Genomic DNA, 21,997 nt, shown 5'->3' with positions numbered 1-21,997 from the left:
AGATACTTGGGACTCGTGCTACCTATCTTGGCGGTCACCGAACTAATTAGGCAGAAGGCAGTGATATATACAGAGATCATATATATATATATATATATATATATATATATATATATATATATATATATACGTGAATACGAGGATTTTCTACATTACAATCCCGTCAGAGTGCTGTACTAATTAGACAAGGGTCTCTACACTATCCTTTTATCAATGTAAATGGTGTAAAATGTAAAGAACATTCTCACTAACTGGCCACCATGTTTGTGATTGGTGGGTGTTATGCTGGTCAGACCCCCTATCGATAAGCTTGTTATAATAAGGGGGAAACAAGCTAAGATGGGAATACCCATGAAGTACAACATAACATGTAAAAGCACTTAAAATTAAAGGGGTTTTTCACTTATATTAGTAAAATTGTTCAGTGTAAAGTATAAGCAACTGTACTCAGTGAACTTGTGTACCCCATAAAGCTAAAATCAGACTCCCCTCCTTCAGGCTGTGCTGTCCTGCTCTGTGGTGATTCTGTCCCTAAGATGGCCAACATGAAGAATGTGACGATGCCGCGCACCCAGTGTACACCACTGAGCCTGTATATATGCCTATAGAGGACACTGGGGGCAGGGCATGATCACCTGCTCCTCCATGTCGGCCATCTTATGGACAGACTCACCACAGAGCAGGACAGCACAGCCTGTATGAGGGGAGGGGTCATATTTTAGCTCTATGAGGTACACAGGGAGCTGCTGTCAGTAAGTAATGTGAATACACTTGCTTATAGTACACACAACACAACTTTACTATAAAGCAGCCACTTCCAGGCACTGAAATCCCGGAAGGTTACAAAAACCAATGCGATGAATAAACAATGTGTGAGTATTTCAGCTTACGGACAAACTCAGCTCTGCTACATCTGTCCATATTCGATGCGGCTCGTAAAAAGCTTGATATGAAAATTTAATTGCCAAGAACTACCAGGGAAAAGATTCCCTAACAAATAATTCATGTGCCGCGGCTTCCTATGTAAAACAATCATTGCCGGTTAGTACAGTCCATGTTTCCCTTAGATAAACTGCATTGTGATGCTGTAGATCGCTTTATGGCGCTGTAAAGCCTCACTGATAAATTCCAGGCCTCATTGATGATTTTTCCCACCGCGTGGATTAATGAATGGAATGTGGCGGCTCTCATAGGAGGACAATGAGGAGCAGCTGTGCCGCAGCATCGTGCTCTGCTGAGTCTGAATAAGTCGCCTGATGAACTATTACAAACCCCCCCCCCCCCCCCCCCCCCATAACCTTACACATTAGTCAGGAGTCTCTGTCATTGTCACAACTGGTGTGTACAGCCTGGGCAGCTCAATAGGCCGCTCATTATATCATTTATATAGTGGAGCTGTCACCTACACAAGACAGGGGAGCCATTTTGTAGCCTGAAGTGATGCTCTGGAGAATTCCCTCTGTCACTTTGCTATGTATTAGTGATAAAACTAAGGGGGAGATTTATCAAACATGGTGTAAAGTGAGACTGGCTCAGTTGCCCCTAGCAACCAATCAGATTCCACCTTTCATTTTCCGAAGAGTCTGTGAGGAATGAAAGGAGGAATCTGATTGGTTGCTAGGGGCAACTGAGACAGTTTCACTTTACACCATGGCTGATAAATCTCCCGATAAGTTCTTAGGTAGAAAATGGCTGCCGCAGTATCTGTATAGTCTGATGTCTATGTTTTTGTTTTGTTTTTTGTTTTTTTGCTTAAACTAGTCATAGACATCAGAAATTTCAAGTTTGAAAAAAAGTTTGCATTTTAACCACTAATTTCCTATTGTTTAAGTAGGTGTTTGCCAGTTGCTTATCACAGTGAGCTGTTGGGCTATGTTCACACAGTATAGTTTGAGGCTCATGTTATAGGGCTATTCCACTCAAACATAACTTTTGATATTTTACTGCCCATGATGAGACTAACAATTCCTTACATACTTGTTATTATCTATTCAGTCTCCTTCCCCCAGTTCTAAGCTGCTGCTTTCTGCTGAAGACACAAAAATCTGTGTGTGAGCTTTCTCTCTCTGTCTCCCCCTCCCTTCTGAGACGGCTGATGGTAGGCTTTATCTTCAACTTTGTAGCTTTTTTGTAATGCCAGGAGGATTTATCACAGTGAGTTCATCAGCAATTTGACCTCCAAATACTCCGACCAGCATTACAAAGTAGTTACAATGTTGCAGATACAGCCTGTCAGGGACTTGTTTACATCAGCCGTCTCAGAAGGGAGGGGGAGACAGAGAGAAAAGCTCACACACAGATTTTTCTGTCTTCAGCAGAACGCAGCAGCTGAGAACTAGGGGAAGGAGACTGAATAGGTAATGACAAGTATGGAAGAAATTGTTAGTCTCACCATGGGCAGCAACATATCAAAAGTTATGTTTAAGTTAAAAAATGGCTAAATGATTTTCACATTTTTAACTGTTTTTCCTTTCCATTTGGGCTGTCTTTTCATATTTCCTTCTAATTAGGCTGTCCAGAAAATGGTAAAAGCCTTCTGCTCCCAGGTGCTTACCTCCTTTACATAGACAATTCAAAAGTATCTAACACAGTGCTCTCTGCTGCCACCTCTGTCCATGTCAGGAACTGTCTAGAGCAAGAGAGGACTTGCTACTGCTCTGGACAGTTCCTGACATGGACAGAGGTGGCAGCAGAGAGCACTGTGTCAGACTGGAAAGAATACACCACTTCTTGCAGGGCATACAGCAGCTGATAAGTACTGGAGATTTTTTAATATAAGTATATTACAAATCTCTGCCCCGCCCCTTCATGCCTGGCACTTTAATTACACAGTGAATTAGTTTCCCCTTTAATAACAAGGGAATTTCTACAGGACATACAGCAGCTGATAACTACTGGAAGACTTGAGATAAATAGAAGTAAATTGTAAATCTATATGACTTTCTGACACTAGTTGATATGAAAGAAAATAAAATGCCGGAGTACCCCTTTAAATACATTTGTACATAGAAAAGAGGGCCCCTCAAATGTCCCTTCCATCCCCCTTGCTTGGTAACAATGCAGAATTCTGCACATGTTTTCACCACCCAATATCATGGGGGACAGGGCTAGGTAAGGCTTGGCCCCCTCTCTCCCGGGGTCCTGCCTTAATGCTATATACACCCTTGTTTGCATACCTTAGTAGATCCTTATTGCTAGAACCAATTATGTGCTGTGATCTATGAATTCTCCTACACTGCCCCCGCAGGGGATATGAAGTATTACACAAGGCTTATTAAAAACCAACTATCTGCGTAATGCTGGGTCCTCCAGAGCAAATCATCTTCTTTGTAGACAGCTAATAGATGAGGACCCCTTTATAAACTTATTAGATATCTGACCCTAATCCCCTAGTGGGGAATATATACAAAGACTCGATATATTTCATGGCATCGACCAAAGAAATGAGAAAACCTTTCTGTCTTTTCCAATAATAATTCACCCTAGAATTCTGCTTATTGCTGGAGTAGCCCGCTAAAGGAGTAGTGCCAAATGGATTCCATATCTATTCAGTTATGTGGCGCATTAGCATTGATATTACTCCACCAGCGCTGGGTAACATATGCTTCACATATAGCATAATATAACATCATCTCTGATTTATTGAATGATGTCAACTGGATTCTTATTCATCAGCCAATGTCATTGGGAAGATGGGAGATGAGCGGGGAAATAGATCACCCTGTCAATTCCAGAAGCTGGCGCAGGCTCTAGTATAATCTAGTCACAATTCTCTATGGTCAGGTTACTGCATAACCATACATACATATAGATAGATACATATAGCTATTTGCAACCGTCGTGCCCACGCTCTTCAATATTGCAGTCACATACCTCCAAAATATAGTCTCAGATACATGTACAATGCCACACAGTGCCCAGATAAGTAGTACCATGTTATATAGTGGACAAATAAATAGCGACATGTTAGTCATATATTGATAATCATAATATAAATTGGACAATTAACATCATACAGTGCCCAGATAACATCATACAGTGCCCTGATAAATAGTAGCTACATTGCCCAGATAACATCATACAGTGCCCTGATAAATAGTAGCTACATTGCCCAGATAATGTCATACAGTGCCCACATTAATAGTAGCTACAATGCCCAGATAATGCCATACAGTGCACAGATAAATAGTAGCTACATTGCCCAGATAATGCCATACAGTGTCCAGATAAATAGTATCTACATTGCCCAGATAATACCATACAATGCCCAAATAAATAGTATCTACATTGCCCAGATAATGCCATACAGTGCCCAGATAAATAGTAGTTACATTGCCAGATAATTCCATACAGTGTCCAGATAAATAGTAGCTACATTGCCCAGATAATGCATATAGTGATCAGATAAATAGTAGTACATTGGCCAGATAATACCATACAGTGCCCAAATAAATAGTATCTACATTGCCCAGATAATGCCATACAGTGCCCAGATAAATAGTAGCTACATTGCCCAGATAATTCCATATAGTGCCCAGATAAATAGTAGCTACATTGCCCAGATAATACCATACAGTGCCCAAATAAATAGTATCTACATTGCCCAGATAATGTCATACAGTGCACAGATAAATAGTAGTACATTGCCCAGATAATGCCATATAGTGCCCAGATAAATAGTAGCTACATTGCCCAGATAATGCCATATAGTGCCCAGATAAATAGTAGCTACATTGCCCAGATAATGCCATACAGTGCCCAGATAAATAGTATCCACGTTGCCTAGATAATGCCATACAGTGCCCAGATAAATAGCATCCACGTTGCCTAGATAATGCCACACAGTAGACAAATAAATAATGACTTTATAACATGGTAGTCATGTAGTGATGAATATAATATACCTTTTCCAAATATATTACCCCTTAGAGTGCCCAGATAAATAGCTACATTGCCCAGATAATGTCATACAGTTGGCAAAGAAATAATGACTACATCCTATAATAGTCATGCAATAATAAAACTGCATATATATGTTCAGTGTTTTAATAAATAGTACACAGATTAGCCAGATAATGTTATACAGATAAATTGTGACCATGTGATTCAAAGGTTGTTGGGTCCTCCAGAGCAATCCAAGCAGAGCCCAGATAATCGGTAGACACATTGCACAGATAATGTCATACAGTACCTAGATATATAGTACCTACATTGTCCAGATAAGGTTGTACAGTGACCCAGAAAATAGTACCTACATAGTCCAGATAACTGAGTACAGTGCTCAGATAAATAGGACCTACATAGTCCAGATAATGTTGTATACTGTCCAGATAGATAGCACCTACAAAGTCCAGATAAGGTTGTACAGTGCTCAAGTAAATACTACCTACATAGTCCAGATAACTGAGTACAGTGCTCGGATAGATAGTACCTACATAGTCCAGATAATGTTATATACTACCAAGATATTTAGTACCTACCTAGTCCAGATAAGATTGTACAGTGCTCAAGTAAATAATACCTACATAGTCCAGATAATTGAGCACAGTGCCCAGATATATAGTACCTACCTAGTCCAGATAATGTTGTATACTGCCCAGATATATAGTACCTACATAGTCCAGATAAGGTCATACAGTGCCCAGATATATAGTAGCTACATTGTGACATACATTGATTAAATATATAGTACCCACATTGTCCAGATAATGTAGTACAGGGCCCAGATAAGTAGCATCTACTGTGTCCAGATAATTGGGTACAATGCTTAAATATATCGTACCTACATAGTGCAGATATTGTTGTATACTGCCCAAATATATAGTACCTCCATCACCAGATAATGTTATATACTACCCAGAAATATAGTACCTACCTAGTCCAGATAATATTATATACTGCACAGATTTATAGTGCCTACATAGTCCAGATAAAGTCAGACAGTGCCCATATATATAGTACCCACATTGTCCAGATAATGTAGTACAGGGCCCAGATATACTGTACCTACATAGTCCAGATAATGTAGTACAGGGCCCAGATATACTCCTACATAGTACAGTGCCCAGATAAATTGTACCTACAGTGTCCAGATAACATCATACAGTACCCAAATATATACCTTCATAGTCCAGATAAAGTCATACAATGCCAAAGTAACGCTATCAAGAAGTGTCACATAGGGATAAATTTTATAACGATAGTCCAGATAAACAGTGTGATATAGTGCCAATGGTGCCAGGTGTCATCTTCTACATTTCCCTTATTCCAGCTTCACTTTCCCCTGAAGAATATGAGTTTTTATAGCCCTGCAGTATTATACAAACAGCTTTTCCTCATATGTTGCTCTTTTGCCATATACAACAATCCTTAAGGGGCCAGTAACCCATTATATAATACGTCTTATGAACGTTATTACAAAACACTTCAAGGATTTGCTAACCTCCGCAGGAATGACATGAGACCTGGCTATGAAGGGAAGCTCTCCCGCAATTGGCCTCAATCTCTCATTATTAATGAACGGCGTTTTTAACTAAGAGAGTTGGCGTTCCTCCCAATACTTTCATTTCCGAAATTAGACTCTTTATTACAAAAAAAAAAAAGCGGAGATGTTAGATAAGTGCTTGTTTTTTTTTTCCTTTTAAATAAATGTCAAATAATTTATAAGTTCTACTAAAAGCATTTCTCGTTGAAAGGGAATCGCATTTTCCTGTAAGATAAAAATCTGCTTAGGAAAAAAAAAAAGTTAACAAATTGACCAATGGCTCCTTACCAGCTCTGCGTGTGAAGGCTTAAAGGGGAACTCTATTCAGACATTTAAAAAAAAATCATGGGTATGGGGCCGCCAGTGGTTATTCATAGTCTAACATTCAGTAGTTAACATTATAAGCCCTAAAAATAGCACAGCCTGCAGTGTCATCTGTTTCATCCCAGCTCTGCTGCATCCATATATTTCATCAATTTTAATGTGTCAGGTCATGTGATAGCTGATTTTTACTTTCTAATTTCAAACTGCATCCTCTCTCTTTATAATCTCCCATAGTTAGAGCCAGTACCATCTCTGTCTGCCTGACAGTTAAAAAATATTATTCATCTCTATATAAAGTGTCGGACTGGCCCACCAGCAGACCGGAGAATCTTCCGGTGGGCCCCCAGCTTTAGAACCTGCATAAACACTGACTAACATGTCGTTTCTCACTGGTTTTTCATTGGTGGGCCCCCAGGATCATTTCCTCTGGTGGGCCCCAGATACCCCAGTCCGACACTATCTCTATATATCTAAATAAAATAAGAGATGTAAGTATACAGTCAGGGAAGCTGAGCTGTCATAAAATATATTATTACTCTGTGACAGGGGCTGAATAATCATTCTTCTGCCTCCCCCCTGTAGAGAGCTTGTGTGGAACAGTCAATGCAGATTCATGATACAGGGGGTTCTGCACAGAAACCTATGTAATTCCCAGGGGGTCATCATGAGATCACATGACACAATTACCTAGGATTCAGATAGAAAGGACCAACTAAATCAGGTATGCCAGTGCCGCGGTCCTTTTTTTTTAACCGCGGCCCGGTTCCCACACACGATCACCAGCCCGTCCCCAGTATGATGTCGCTCCATTAACCAGGCCGCAGTTAAAAAAAAAGACCGCATCACCAGCATTCCCCTTTCCGGCACCAGTCTATTCATGGTAAAAACATAAAAGCAATAAACCGCTGGTACATTGGCTTTAAAGGGCACAAGTTTGGGTAAATAGGGCCTCATAGCAGCTAAAAATGACTGCTGGTGGTCTTTGATCACTGCGATCCCCAATGATCAGTGGGATATTCTAACAGTAAGTGGAAGATTTATCAAACATGGTGTAAAATAAAACTGGCTCAGTTGCCCCAAGCAACCAATCAGATTCCACCGTTCATTTTCCAAAGAGTCTGTGAGGAATGAAAGGTGGAATCTGATTGGTTGCTAGGGGCAACTGAGCCAGTTTCACTTTACACCATGTTTGATAAATCTCCCTCTAAGTGTTCAGTTTCCCTGCAGTGCCACCGCTGGAGAAAGTATGTAATGCACTTTTTATTTTTATTTTTTTAAATTTAAATCCATGGGCTGTACATGTATTTTGTGGACATGTCAGGTCCTCCAAAGCAAACAACATCAGGGTCCTTGGAATTTTTGATGAACCGACCACATTAGAACAAGTCGCCAAGTGTTAAATGTACAGTCTTTTCTTTGTTCTTTAAGGCTCCAAATAAGCCGAGTGATGGAAATGAATGCCCCAATGCCTGGAGAATATCGACTCCAAATGTCATTAGTCATGTTAATGAAAAGCTTGTAATTAAGTGCCGTCTTGTCTGTTCCAATGAACCTTTATAAAATCTGTGGAGGTCTTGTTTTCCGTGTAACCTAAAAAAAAAAACTAAGCGTCTTCCATCTTGTTCATTAAATTATACAGAGTGAGAGAATACTGCAACAAGACAAGCTCATTTACCAACCGCTATTTTATCTCTGCCGCTCCCGACATAAATAACATGACAGATTAGCAGAGATGAATCTGTTATTTTACTCCATAGGGCTGCATAGGGATTCTCCTAGAGTCAGTGGATTGGAACATTCTGTATTCAATGCCTAGTCTGAAGCAGAGGCATGGCTATAGGGGCTGCCTGCTCTGCCACATTATAAATGTACATCATAGGCACAGCACATACTCCTCTCTGCTATGCCATGACATATTGCTGACCAATGTGCACTGAACTGTGGGATGATTTTAGTACACCAAAATATATATCACATGCAGGGAGAGGAGGTTACTGATGCACTGGTTTTGAAATTGGAATGTAAGCAGAAAGGAAAGAAACAGCAGCAGCAAAGCAGGGAAGAAGTGACACTAAGCACTGGCCTGCTGCTGCTGATATCTTTATGGATAGCAAAGTATCAGAGGGGTTACACTAACCTACAGATGCTGAGATGAAAGTGAAGCCTTGATCTATCTTTATGGATATGCACAGCAAGGAAGGGGGTTACACAAAGCACTGAACAACTGTTGCTGAGATTAAGGTGAAGCCTTGATCTATCTTTATGGATATGCACAGAATCAGCACAGCAAGGAAGGGGTTATACTAAGCACTGACCTGCTGATTCTGGGAAGAAAGTGAAGCTTTAAAGAAAAAGTTCGTCGAAAATGTTTATTAAAGTATTGTATTGCCCCCCAAAAGTTATACAAATCCCCAATATACACTTATTACGGGAAATGCTTATGAAGTGCTTTTTTCCCTGCACTTACTACTGCATCAAGGCTTCACTTTCTGGATAACATGGTAATGTCACTTCCTGGATAACATGGTGATGTCACTTCCTGGATAACATGGTGATGTCACGACCTGACTCCCAGAGCTGTGCGGGCTTTGGCTGCTGGAGAGGATGATGGTAGAGGGATTCTCAGTGTCCTTCCAGAGCCCTGTGTCCCTCAGTGTCCCCCTGCCATCATTCTCTCCAGCAGCCACAGCCCGCACAGCTCTGGGAGACCGGTAGTGACATCACCATGTTATCCAGGAAGTGACATCACCATGTTATCCAGGAAGTGGCATCACCATGTTATCCAGGAAGTGACATCACCATGTTATCCAGGAAGTGAAGCCTTGATGCAGCCTTGAGTGCAGGGAAAAGGCACTTTATGAGCATTTCCCATAACAAGTGTATTTTGGGGATTTGTATAACTTTTGAGGGGCAATACAATACGGACCTCTCCTTTAATCTATCTTTATGGATATGCATAGCAAGGAAGGGGTTACATGAAACATGGAACAACTTTGGTTTCGATTAAAATGAAGCCTTCATCTATCTTTATGGATATGCACAGCAAGGAAGTGGTTACATGAAGCACTGAACAACTATTGCTGAGATTAAAGTGAAGCCTTGAACTATATTTACGGCTATGCACAGCAGCAACACAGCAAAGAAGGGGTTACACTCAACACTGACCTGCTGATTCTGGGATGAAAGTGAAGCCTTGATCTATCTTTATGGAAATGCACAGCAAGGAAGGGGGTTACACAAAGCACTGAACAACTGTTGCTGAGATTAAAGTGAAGCCGTGATCTGTCTTCATAAATATGCACAGCAACAGCACAGCAAGGAAGGTGTTACCCTTAGCACTAAACTGCTGATGCTGAGATAAAAAAGAAGCCTTGAACAACCTTTCATGGACAGTGGAGATCTTCTAGTTGACAGAAAAAGTCTCAACTTTTCTGAACACACCTGTCCCCTATCCTGCACATAGCACTAGCTAAGCCCCAACCCACTTCCTGTGTTCTGTCTTGGTCTCTCTGCTGATAGAGATGGAATTACCCTACCAGGCAGAGGAAAGCAGATTTAGAGAAGTGAGACACCTAGTGGCGAAGACATTAGAGTTGTTTTTCTTAGGTAAGGAGTCATCTTTTTCACTTTTTCTTATGCTAGGTGTCTAGGTGTCACCATCATTAGAGTAATATGGGAAGTAAATTTACCCATGGAGGGGTACTCTAAGCTAGTTTACCAAGGCTGATGGTACTGCTGACTGAGGGTCCACTCCTCTTATGGTGCCCTCTGTATACATCACTGCTATACAGGACTCCAGTTCATTGAGGCCACAACACAACAAGACCTCAAATACCATCCAAAGAACTGAGAAGCTTCAAGTTCAGCCAAGGATCAAAGTGAGAAGATGAAGCGGCAGCAGCACGTCCCCGGATCAGATCCCATAACTCCAAACTTCATCCCCGGCAGCCATTGGAAGGAACATTTGCTAATTGCTAATTTAATTAAACCGTCTTGTTCTCCGCAGAATTTTATAGTCGTACAATCTGCTCAGAAACACTCGTGCAGGAGTCCGGATTTGGCAGAACCCTTAAAATATGGAATCGATGGTCCACAGCCAAAATGTGAATCATGGAGCAGTTTAATGTTCACAGCTCGTATCTGCTTCACTGAGTCGTTTAGTGAGGAGGGATGTCAGCGCCTCATGTCTCCTCCACACCCTCTACCGCTACATCAGTCATTGGGCATGGGGTGGGTACACAGCCAAAGATAACTGTGATAGATAGATAGATAGATAGATAGATAGATAGATAGATAGGAGATAGATAGATAGATAGATAGATAGATAGATAGATAGATAGATAGAAGATAGATAGATAGATAGATAGATAGATAGATAGATAGATAGATAGATGATAGATAGATAGATAATCGATAGATAGATAGATAGATAGATAGATAGATAGGAGATAGATAAGATAGATAGGAGATAGATAGATAGATAGATAGATAGATAGGAGATAGATAGGAGATAGATAGATAGGAGATAGATAGATAGATAAATAGATAGGTAGATAGATGATACAGAGACGATAGATAGATATAGATAGATAGATAATTGATAGATAGATAGATAGATAGATAGATAGATAGATAGATAGAGAGACGATAGATAGATAGAATGATAGATAATAGATGGATAGATAGGAGATAGATAGATAGATAGATAGATAGATAGATAGATAGATAGGAGATAGATAGATAGATAGATATATAGATAGATAGATAGATAGATAGATAGATGATAGGAGATAGATAGATAGATAGATAGATAGATAGATAGATAGATAGATAGATGATAGGAGATAGATAGATAGATAGATAGATAGATAATAGATAGATAGATAGATAGATAGAAGATAGATAAATAGATAGGAGATAGATAGATAGATAGATAGATAGATAGATAGGAGATAGATAGATAGATAGGAGATAGATAGATAGATAGATAGATAGATAGGAGATAGATAGATAGATAGATAGATAGATAGATAATAGATAGATAGATAGATAGAAGATAGATAAATAGATAGGAGATAGATAGATGTTGATAGATAGATAGATAGATAGATAGATAGATAGATAGATAGGAGATAGATAGATAGATAGATAGATAGATAGATAGATAGATAGATAGGAGATAGATAGATAGATAGATAGATAGATAGATAAATAGATAGGAGATAGATAGATGTTGATAGATAGATAGATAGATAGATAGATAGATAGATAGGAGATAGATAGATAGATAGATAGATAGATAGATAGGAGATAGATCGATAGATAGATAGATAGATAGATAGGAGATATATAGATAGATAGATAGATAGATAGATAGATGATAGGAGATAGATAGATAGATAGATAGATAGATAGATAGATAGATAGATAGATAGATAGATGATAGGAGATAGATAGATAGATAGATAGGAGATAGATAGATAGATAGATAGATAGATAGATAGATAGATAATAGATAGATAGATAGAAGATAGATAAATAGATAGGAGATAGATAGATGTTGATAGATAGATAGATAGATAGATAGATAGGAGATAGATAGATAGATAGATAGATAGATAGGAGATAGATAGATAGATAGATAGATAGATAGATAGATAGATAGATAGGAGATATATAGATAGATAGATAGATAGATAGATAGATAGATAGATAGATAGATAGGAGATAGATAGATGTTGATATAGAACAGTCCTATAACATGAAGGACACAGTAATCTATATAATGTAGGCTATCATCCCCAGTCATGTATAATTGAGTGACTGCCTGTACGCTGTGACCTCTGGCGGTGACTCACAATGTAATGTAAATGTCTCATCCTTGTAATAGAAGCTGAAAGTAGAAAATTACTGTACGGCGATGATATAATGACCCAAAAATACACACAGCGAATCACCAGCCACATCACCATTCCTTGGGACCACGACAAACTCAGCTCCGCTATATACTCCATATATCTCACTCCTTAACCTCAAACTGTTATTTCAAGCAATGTAAAAGTAAAGTGCGATTCCTTAGCTACCTCAACAGCAATGGCCGCCTCCTCTCTGAGATGTAGGGTGCCAAAACTTATGCAATGCCAACTAAGAGGGTCATAACCCCCCACATGTATGTAGGTGTTACGACCTTTGAACTTCCATTGAACAACAGAGACATCATAGACCCAAGGTTGGCCCTTAGAAAGGTTAATAAAAACACCACTTACCTGGGCATGGGGCATCTCCGAAACTCTCCTCGCTGCCATGTTTAAAGTACCCCCCACCAGTTTGCTGGTGGTCTGTAGGTTGATGGGGGCAGTCTGTGGGGGTTCGGCGCTGTTGGCCGCTGAAGCCGTAGCTGTTTTCTGGCCATTGAGGTGTGCAGTCACCATAGTGACGGGTGCTTTGGCCGGGACGACTGAGATGGCAATGCCCCCCTGACTGTTTGGTGCCCTGATGAGCGGGATGGGCTTGGCACTTTCCACAGGACAGCTCCGGACCGCCAGCTTCTGCCAGGCAAAAAGAGACACAGGGTAAAAAAGAGAGGAACAAAAAAAAAAAAAAAAAAAAAAGAAGAGGGGGGGGGGGGGGGGGGGGGGGGAGTTCAAGTAGCCACCAAACCCAGTGCCCTCCTCCAGGTCTCCACGCACCTCCTCCTGCACCACCTACTGGAGCCGGCACAGGCACAAAAGGGACATCTTACTGCACATATCCGAGAGCACCATCTGGCTGTGTTATTTGCATTAGGCTTTCCATGCTCCGAGCACAAGCCGAGTGATTGAGGCGGCTCATCCCACACAGAAGGAAGCCTCCTCCGATGAAACGTCTCCAGCCGGGCACATTTAGGGCACCGATTCTGATTCTCCTACATGAATATTGCTGCATTTATTTCTAACCACAAGGGTTTCTGTTCCTGTGTGATTCCAGCTGAGCCGCCTGCCGAGAGCACAAGCCTCACAACCGCAAAAATCCATCTCCCCGTGGTGTCATTGATTTCAGGGAAAATAAGGAACATTTCTATTTTATTCTCATTTTAGGCCTAGTTATTAACTGGTAAAATAGTATGGGGGGGGGGATACACCATTTCTACAACTTTATCAGGGGAAAAGAGGCTATTTTTATTATATTTTTTAATCAGTTGTATTATTATTTTATATTATTATATTGTATTATTATGTCATGTTTTATTATTAATTATTCATCATTAACTATTAGTATTTAGATGATTTTTTTAAATATTTTCCATTGTATTATTCTTTTTCTATTTTATTATGTATTTTTTATTATAACATGTTTACATATTAAAAACTATATTTCTTTACTTTACCGCATTATTTTACTTTTTTTGTTGTTTATTTCAGGTTTTTTTCTTAATTATATCATGTTTGCGTATTTTTTAACTATTTAATAAATTTAATATAAATTTAAACTATTTAATAACTTGATTCATTTATTTTATCGCTAGCCTTTATTATTTTATTTATATATTTGCATCCATACTATTACTTTATTACTATATTTCATAATATACGTTTTTATTGTTTCTTTTGTATTACTTTATATCATTATTATATCATATCATATATATTATTATGTTTATTATTTTTGTATTATTCGGGGTTGTTGCTATTTTTTGTACCGTCGATGTTTGATTCAAATCGAAATTTGCTATTTTTATACATTCTTTGCAAACTTTACCTTGAATTTTGTTTATAAATTTAGGTATCTGGGCATAAAAAATGGGATTAAAAAAAAAAAAAAATATATATATATATATATATATATATATATATATATATAGATATATATATATATATATAAAAAATTATTATTATTATTATTTTTATTATTATTATGAAAAGTAAATATCCAACTAATTATAATATTTATTATTATTATTATTATTATTATTATTATTATTATATTATTATATTATTATATATTATTATTATTATTATTATGATTTTCTTTTACTTTTTATATATTATAATTATAATAATTATTATTTTTATTACTCATTTATTTTAATATTTTTTCTTTGTATTTTATTATATTTTAATACCATTATAATACTTTATTTCTATATTTTTAACATTATTATTATCATAGTAATTATTATTAATTTTTTACTACTTTTTTTAAGCATGATATTTTTTGCATAAGAAATTATAGTTAAAGTAAAGCGGGGGGGGTATGTGCATAAAGTTGCCATGTAATCCATATAATAGATTAAATAATCCCAGATACACACACTATAACGTACATGCCATTATTCGAACCCCAATGGAGAACAATAAAAGGCAGGGTTTTTTCCAGATTTTTTTTTTTCTATAAGTGTAGTGATTTTTTTCATCATTCCCTGTACAGGACATATTTTACACAACAGCAGGGGAGCGGCACGCCTGATTACACACCGGCTGACCACAATCTTTCCAGACTCCTGTAATTCAGGAATTGTGAGAAATTACTAATATGTCTCTTTAACTGTAGTAAAAAAAAAAAATATCCATTTACTTTTATCACCTATAAAATAAGTCTCATCAGATTTTGAGGTCACTCTCATCTCTAGCTATCTCTAGCTTTGGTTTGTTTCTCAGATGTCCCTAGTGGGAATTTGGCTAGCAGTGATAAAAATTGGACTCCTTTCAGCAGCTGCTTGACACCAGCAGACTCCTAACCATCAGGATCAGGAAGTCCTTGTGCCTCCTTTCATTGTCGGACTGGGGTATCTGGGGCCCACCAGAGGAAATGATCCTGGGGGCCCACCAATGAAGAACCAGTCAGAAACAACATGTCAGTCAGGGTTTGTGCAGGTTTTAAAGCTGGGGGCCCACCGGAGGATCCTCCGGTGCTCTGGTGGGCCAGTCCGACACTGCCTCCTTTCCTTCTTCAGAACTCCAGTACACTTGCCTTATTTGCTAACACCTTGGAGTCTACACTCTTATACTTCTCACCACCTATTAAAATAGGGATAAGTACCTCTTTACAGCATTACAGCAAAGCAACACTGCAAACATAAAACATACAGCCTTGGTGCAAGTGGACCTACTGTCGAAAAATGTTCCCCCATTCACCTTGCGAGTCCTTATTATCAGCCTAATGGATGGTCGAGCTCTAACCCTCCAACCCTACGTGTTTCAAATATATCTTTCGAGACAGCTATGATGCTCGTAAAGACTGACATCAAGAGTGTATTATCTGATGTACAACTTTGAATAGGCCTTATCTCTCCATACGACTCATAGTAGCCACCTGGGCTGTCCCGATAGTATGTATACCCTTGATTCTATATAGCTCTTCAAATTTACAACTCAAGGAGATGAGAAACCTAGGTAATAACTAATGGTGGAACAGTAATGGTGGTCATAGTGTTGTCACCCAGAACTAGCTGATCATGGGTGATCTGACTGCTGGGGATCATACTCTATGGGAGCTGCCAAAAACAGCCAAACTGGGAGGTACTGGCGAGGGCAAGAACCTTTGAAACAGCTGTATATAGATGGTTACTAGAGAAGCTTGCTTAAGTCTGATCTCTTGGCATTTGAACATCGGTGGCTGAAGAAGTTAGATGCCATAGGCTTTATCTATGTTTTCCTGGACTCCCCTTAGGACTGCATCCACTAATATTCAAATGCCAAACAATCGGACTTGAGCATACTTAAGTTGTGCTCATCTCTAATGGTTACCAGAGGTTCTGGCTTGGTAATAGTCTCCAGTCATGTTTCAAGGCTTAGTGTCCAGTGAAAATTTTTACTAAAGTATTGTATTGCCCCCCAAAAGTTATACAAATCCCCAATGTACACTTATGGGAAATGACCATAAAGTGCTTTTTTCCCTGCACTTACTACTGCATCAAGACTTCACTTCCTGGATAACATGGTGATGTCACGACCCGACTCCCAGAGCTCTGTGGCTGCTGGAGAGGATGATGGCAGAGGGATGCTTAGTGTCCCTCCAGTGCCCTGTGTCCTTCTGTGTCCCCCTGCCATCATCCTCTCCAGCAGCCACAGCCCGCACAGCTCTGGGAGTCGGGTCGTGACATCACCATTTTATCCAGGAAGTGACATCAACATGTTATCCAGGAAGTGGCATCACCATGTTATCCAGGAAGTGACATCACCAAGTTATCCAGGCAGTGAAGCCTTGATGCAGTAGTAAGTGCAGGGAAAAAAGCACTTTATAAGCATTTCATGTAATAAGTGTATATTGGTGATTTGTATAGCTTTTGAGGGGCAATACAATACTTTAATAAACTTTTTCGCCGGACTTCTCCTTTAATTATAAATTGATTGGTGGTTGTGTCCCATAAAGTATTAGCAGACACAACTCTTCTTTCCTACTTTGCATAGTTTTTTCCCATGAAGCACTTCGTGCTCCATTAGAGTCTCCATACTCCGGGTCATGTGTGACATTGCAGGTTGTTGGCCAGAGAAAGATTTGGCATCTTAATGGGTTATCCAATGGAATAAAGTATTGTTAGGGGAAATAAGAGTTTTCTTGACTTTGCTGGTTCTGCAACTCTTCATTTCTATTCACCTAACCTAAAGCTGGCCATAGGCATTAGACTACTGTTATTTAAAGTCATTCGCCCGACTGCATTGACCCTCATACTTATGCTTGCTTAGTTCTGCCAACAAAAAGATTGATCATGTTGAAATCCAACTTTCCGATCCTTCTCTGTTGCGGAGAATGGAAGGCTCCCATAAACATTCGAAGTGATGTTGGCTCCACTGAAATTGGACTTGGCCAAAAATTTTCTTAAGGTTGCCAAACACTTTTAATTTCAGCCAATCTTTCCCTTTCACTTCATACCCATGAACATTCACCACAGTAAAGTGAGAAGAGAGGGAAGAAAAGCCACTGCAACCCTCAGAATCCAACATGTCTGATGCTCAAGTGAGCCAGTACTACCGAAAACATCGGGCTAAACCAACATTTCACTACTGTGTATGGAGGCCTTTATGCCTATGATCATCTTTAGTTAGACCTCAAGGGAATGTCTAGGAGTTTTGTAGACAATAGCGCACTTACAGATCCACTAGCTAAAATTCGAGGACCGTTAGTAAAACGATTCAAGAACATCTTTGATACGAAGGCTATTATCCCTCCAGATCTCGTATTGGTCGTAGCTCAGGCAGAATAGATGGGTTTTTATCTGGTTGTAAATTGGCACTTGAAATGCACGCAGAAGCGATCACACAACCCCTTCGCTTGTAGGAGAATGTAATTAAGAGAACAAAACACAAACAGAATGCATATAAAACACAGCCATCCATAGTTCATGTAGAGCACACCATCACAAGCGCTGCCCGGTGAACTCCTCGGAAATTGCCCTAATAAACCAATCTTAAAAATTTGTAGGATTAATAATCCCCTTGTGGAAATGTAGAAAAAGCAATTACCATCTTGTAAAAAAAATATAAAGCACTCTAAATTGGAAAGTTAAAAGGAAATCACAGACACAAAATAGGCAAATGAAATCGAAGAAAGAAAAATAAAAATGTTGACGTTTTTGCGATTCTTTTTGGAGTTTGGCTACAAGGTGACTGGCAATCTGTTTTTGACAAGCTGTCGGCATCGGTCTTCTGCCACATGGCAGCGGAGGGAACATTTTGACTCAGAATTGCCTCGTTTACCAAAAACATTGTTGTCAGATGGAATTTTAGGTAAGAAATTGTGCTAAAACAAATCACAAAAATGTACGCGCCCTATGATCGGCACTTGCCTGTCAAAAGAATATTATGGCAAACCTCAATGGAAAACAACAAGCCAAAACCTCTGTTATGGTTAACAACTAGTCATGCCCACTCATGCACATACCCAAAAGTTGTAAAGTTGCCCATTTAGTCCAACAACAAACCACCACGCTAAACAGCAGACTTCCTTAAAGAAGCATAGTCTTCGGCTTCGGCTCCGGTGATCTCCGGAAGGAGTGAAAGACTGATCTCCAGCTGAGGAAGTTCGCTGTACAAGCACCTTGGGTGATATAGAATTTTGTATTTATGAGAAATACTCTATGTGAATTGCTAAATGTAAAAGTTAAAAAGCTTCTCTAAGGAAGTCTGCTGTTTAGCGTGGTGGTTTGTTGTTGGACTACATTGGTGGAGACTGGTGCCTCCGCTCACACCCGCTAATATAACCCAGCTATTGTTGTCTTTGAAAGTAAAGTTGCCCATAGCAAGTCGTAAGAGAATATTGGGATCCAATGGGGTTATGGTGAACGGGTCGAAGAAGAAGTCAAATAGACTGTTATGGTTATGGTAAGGTAATGTCCACTAAGTCCATTCTGAAGACTTCAATATCTTTTTACAACCTACGGATAAAGCCACCCTGATTTTCTAGCGCTCATTTTTCTACGACTCGCTATGAAGAAGGATGCGGATGTTACTGTAACTACATCTCAAACAAAATCCTGCAAATCAATATTGTCCTCTTTTTTTATCGAGTGCCTTCATTACGGAGCCGCACAACACCAGTCGCGGCTATTGTTTTCACAAGAGGTCAATAATTACGGAAAAACAGTGGCCTGACGCAGGTGACAAAAGACCCTACGCTCTTCAATCCATCTGGTTTCCATCTCCGAGATGCTGCTACGACTACTCATATGAAGGCCGTGTGACTATTCTGATGAAAAGCATAGGCTGAAGATTCTGGTGTTAACTCTGTATACATACATGCTGTAGCTTTTACCCTTCGTGTTGGACCCTGAAGTACAGAGGTGTGAACCCATGGATTAAGTTGGCCTCAATTTAGTCCAGTAGTCTAGTCCCCTGATCATTCTTATTGTGTGCATGAACCTATAAAGGCCTCCACCATCCCTAAGGTCCTAGTTTATGTGTGTGTGTGTGTGTGTGTGTGCGTGGGGGAGGGGGGGGTCTCGGTTCAGGAAAGTGGAGAGTAAGAGCATCTCTTAGTCTGGAGGACAACCGCATAGTAGAGCTGAATATACACATTAAAGTTGGCCAAAGCCACCCTGCAATGTGTATGGCACCCCCCGTCCCTCTTCCATGACTGCATAACTGATCCTTCTACTCTCAAGAAGAGAAGCCACTGCCAGGTGTGGCTACCTCTCCCCATTCAGAATGTGAGCACACTTGGCACTATGTGAATGTAGGGATCAGAAAAACTAGAAGTCTCTTCAATGACCATTTGGCCAACATCTAAAAGGTATGGCCTCTGGGACCCACACCTATCTTAAGAATAAGGACCACATGATCCTTCTGATCCATCAAAAAGAGGAAAACAAACAAACCACCTTTACCTAACTCCAATAAAAGTTAAAGGGGTTATCCAGCGCTACAAAAACATGTCCACTTTTCCCCCTACTGTTGTCTCCAGTTCAGGTGTGGTTTGCAATTAAGCTCAATTTACTTCAATGGAACTGAGTTTCAAAACCCCACCCAAACTGGAGACAACAGTAGGGGGAAAGTGGCCATGTTTTTGTAACGCTGGATAACCCCTTTATTGAGATATCGTAGAACCATGAGCTTCACTATTTGGAAGCTACACAAACTCTATTCACCTTCCCAACCACCTTTGGTGGTCACAACCATCAGAGATGGTCATCTTTGCCTACAAGGGCATAACCCATTAGGAAAGATTTCGAATGTTCCTATGCTAGAATACCGTTCTTTAGAAATCTATTCCCATTGGAAATCTAGATGGATAAGTGAGATCTTGGATTGTCACTTATGGGATCTTCTGAACTGGTCAAGAGATCTCTTTTGAGATTTCTCTTTAATGTGAACTTTCCAGTAATTCAACTCAGAAGAAGAATTTAGGGAAGAGGAAGATATTAATTAAACATCTATGATGGGTAGGAAGAAGAGAAAGACCACATAGTCAACATACAAGGTCACCAGAAACCAACGCTGAGACCTGATCCCCGATACTGTAGTAAATCTCTGACAGAGAGTCATGGTGAGAGCCTCTTATCTAAGTGAACCTTCAGTGTCTTCAGCCCAAAGAGTAATAATTAGAAACCTTTGAGAAGTATTTACTCCTTCGGAGCAGATAATACCATGCCTGAGCCCGCTACACAATGCCTTTGAAAAAAAAAAAGTGCTCTTGAAGGCAGTTTTATGTAACACTTAGAATGAATGGAAACATATCCTATGTTACTATAGATCTCCCCAGAGAGAACGCAGAATCAATTCATTCCGGCAATGGAAAAAAAGTGTAAGCCATCTCAGAAAATATTTAACTAGGAGAAGTCTGCTCGGCTATATTTAGCCGGAGAACTCCAAATGTTACCTTAGAATCTTTAGATTTACCGCTTTCGACTGTCAGTTGTTAAGGAGAAGCCTAAACTTCATGGATGTCGTGCTACCAGAATTGTCCACAACACGTTTTTGGAATTAAGTTGGTGTTCGTTCAAACCGATCACAGGATCCTTTGGATCTTAACTCCATCAAGGTCCAGCATCAACAGAAGAAGCTGGTATCACAAGTAACTTGATTGAGAAGTCTTTGTAAGAAGACGACTGAAAGATATCAATTCATCTTAGGAAGGTCCTTCAAATCACATCCTCTGGTGGGCCTCAGGATCTTCAGTCCAACATCCCTATTGTTGTAGATGGCCTCTACATATCAACATAACCTCTCACATTGAACAAAATGAGCTAATATAATCTATGCAGATAAATTGGCCAACAGTAGGGATTTTAGATGGCTGTTTTCAAGACGAATTGGGGTCCATGGATGGTCTGTGAATATCATAGGTTAAAATGACAATCACTTCCATGATCTTTGGCCCGGTTTGGGTTTCCATTAATGGGATACACATCTGTTTTTGGCATGGACACCTTTTTAACAACCGCACCCAACAATGACACCCAACATGGTCAACTTTTTGAGTTACAGGTCAGCTGAAAGGGTCTACATTATCCTATTTAGCTGTCCAAAGTCTGTAGTGCATGGGTGGCCACCTTGAGACCCTTCAGATCTCTCCTAACGTCATTATTCACATAAACATCCATGTGCCCTCTATGGGGAGGGGTAAACTGCAGCCAGACAGCATAGGTGCCTACTTATCCCACTAAGAACAAAAGGGTTGGGAGGGAAAATTAATCACGATCAACAAATTAATCTCTCCACGGACATCATGCACCTTAGAGTGACGGCCAGTTTTATCGACTTTAGTATAAGTAAG

At 39.6% G+C, this 21,997-nt stretch overlaps 1 protein-coding gene across 4 annotated transcripts in view; it reads right to left on the bottom strand.

The window, feature by feature from the left end:
- Positions 1-21,997, bottom strand: part of PHF21B (PHD finger protein 21B) — a 98,776-nt gene that overhangs the window by 29,421 nt on the left and 47,358 nt on the right. For all 4 annotated transcript variants that reach the window (XM_069968067.1, XM_069968041.1, XM_069968050.1 and 1 more), the window contains exon 2: positions 13,075-13,356. In XM_069968067.1, the coding sequence (XP_069824168.1) occupies positions 13,075-13,239 (165 nt within the window). In that variant the 5' untranslated portion in view covers positions 13,240-13,356. The remainder of the gene's footprint in view (positions 1-13,074; positions 13,357-21,997) is intronic.

This window comes from Dendropsophus ebraccatus, chromosome 1, assembly GCF_027789765.1.
Source record: "Dendropsophus ebraccatus isolate aDenEbr1 chromosome 1, aDenEbr1.pat, whole genome shotgun sequence".
Classification (NCBI taxonomy): domain Eukaryota; kingdom Metazoa; phylum Chordata; class Amphibia; order Anura; family Hylidae; genus Dendropsophus; species Dendropsophus ebraccatus.
The sequence above is the reverse complement of the archived record's forward strand: the minus strand, read 5'-3'. Positions and strand labels throughout refer to the sequence as shown.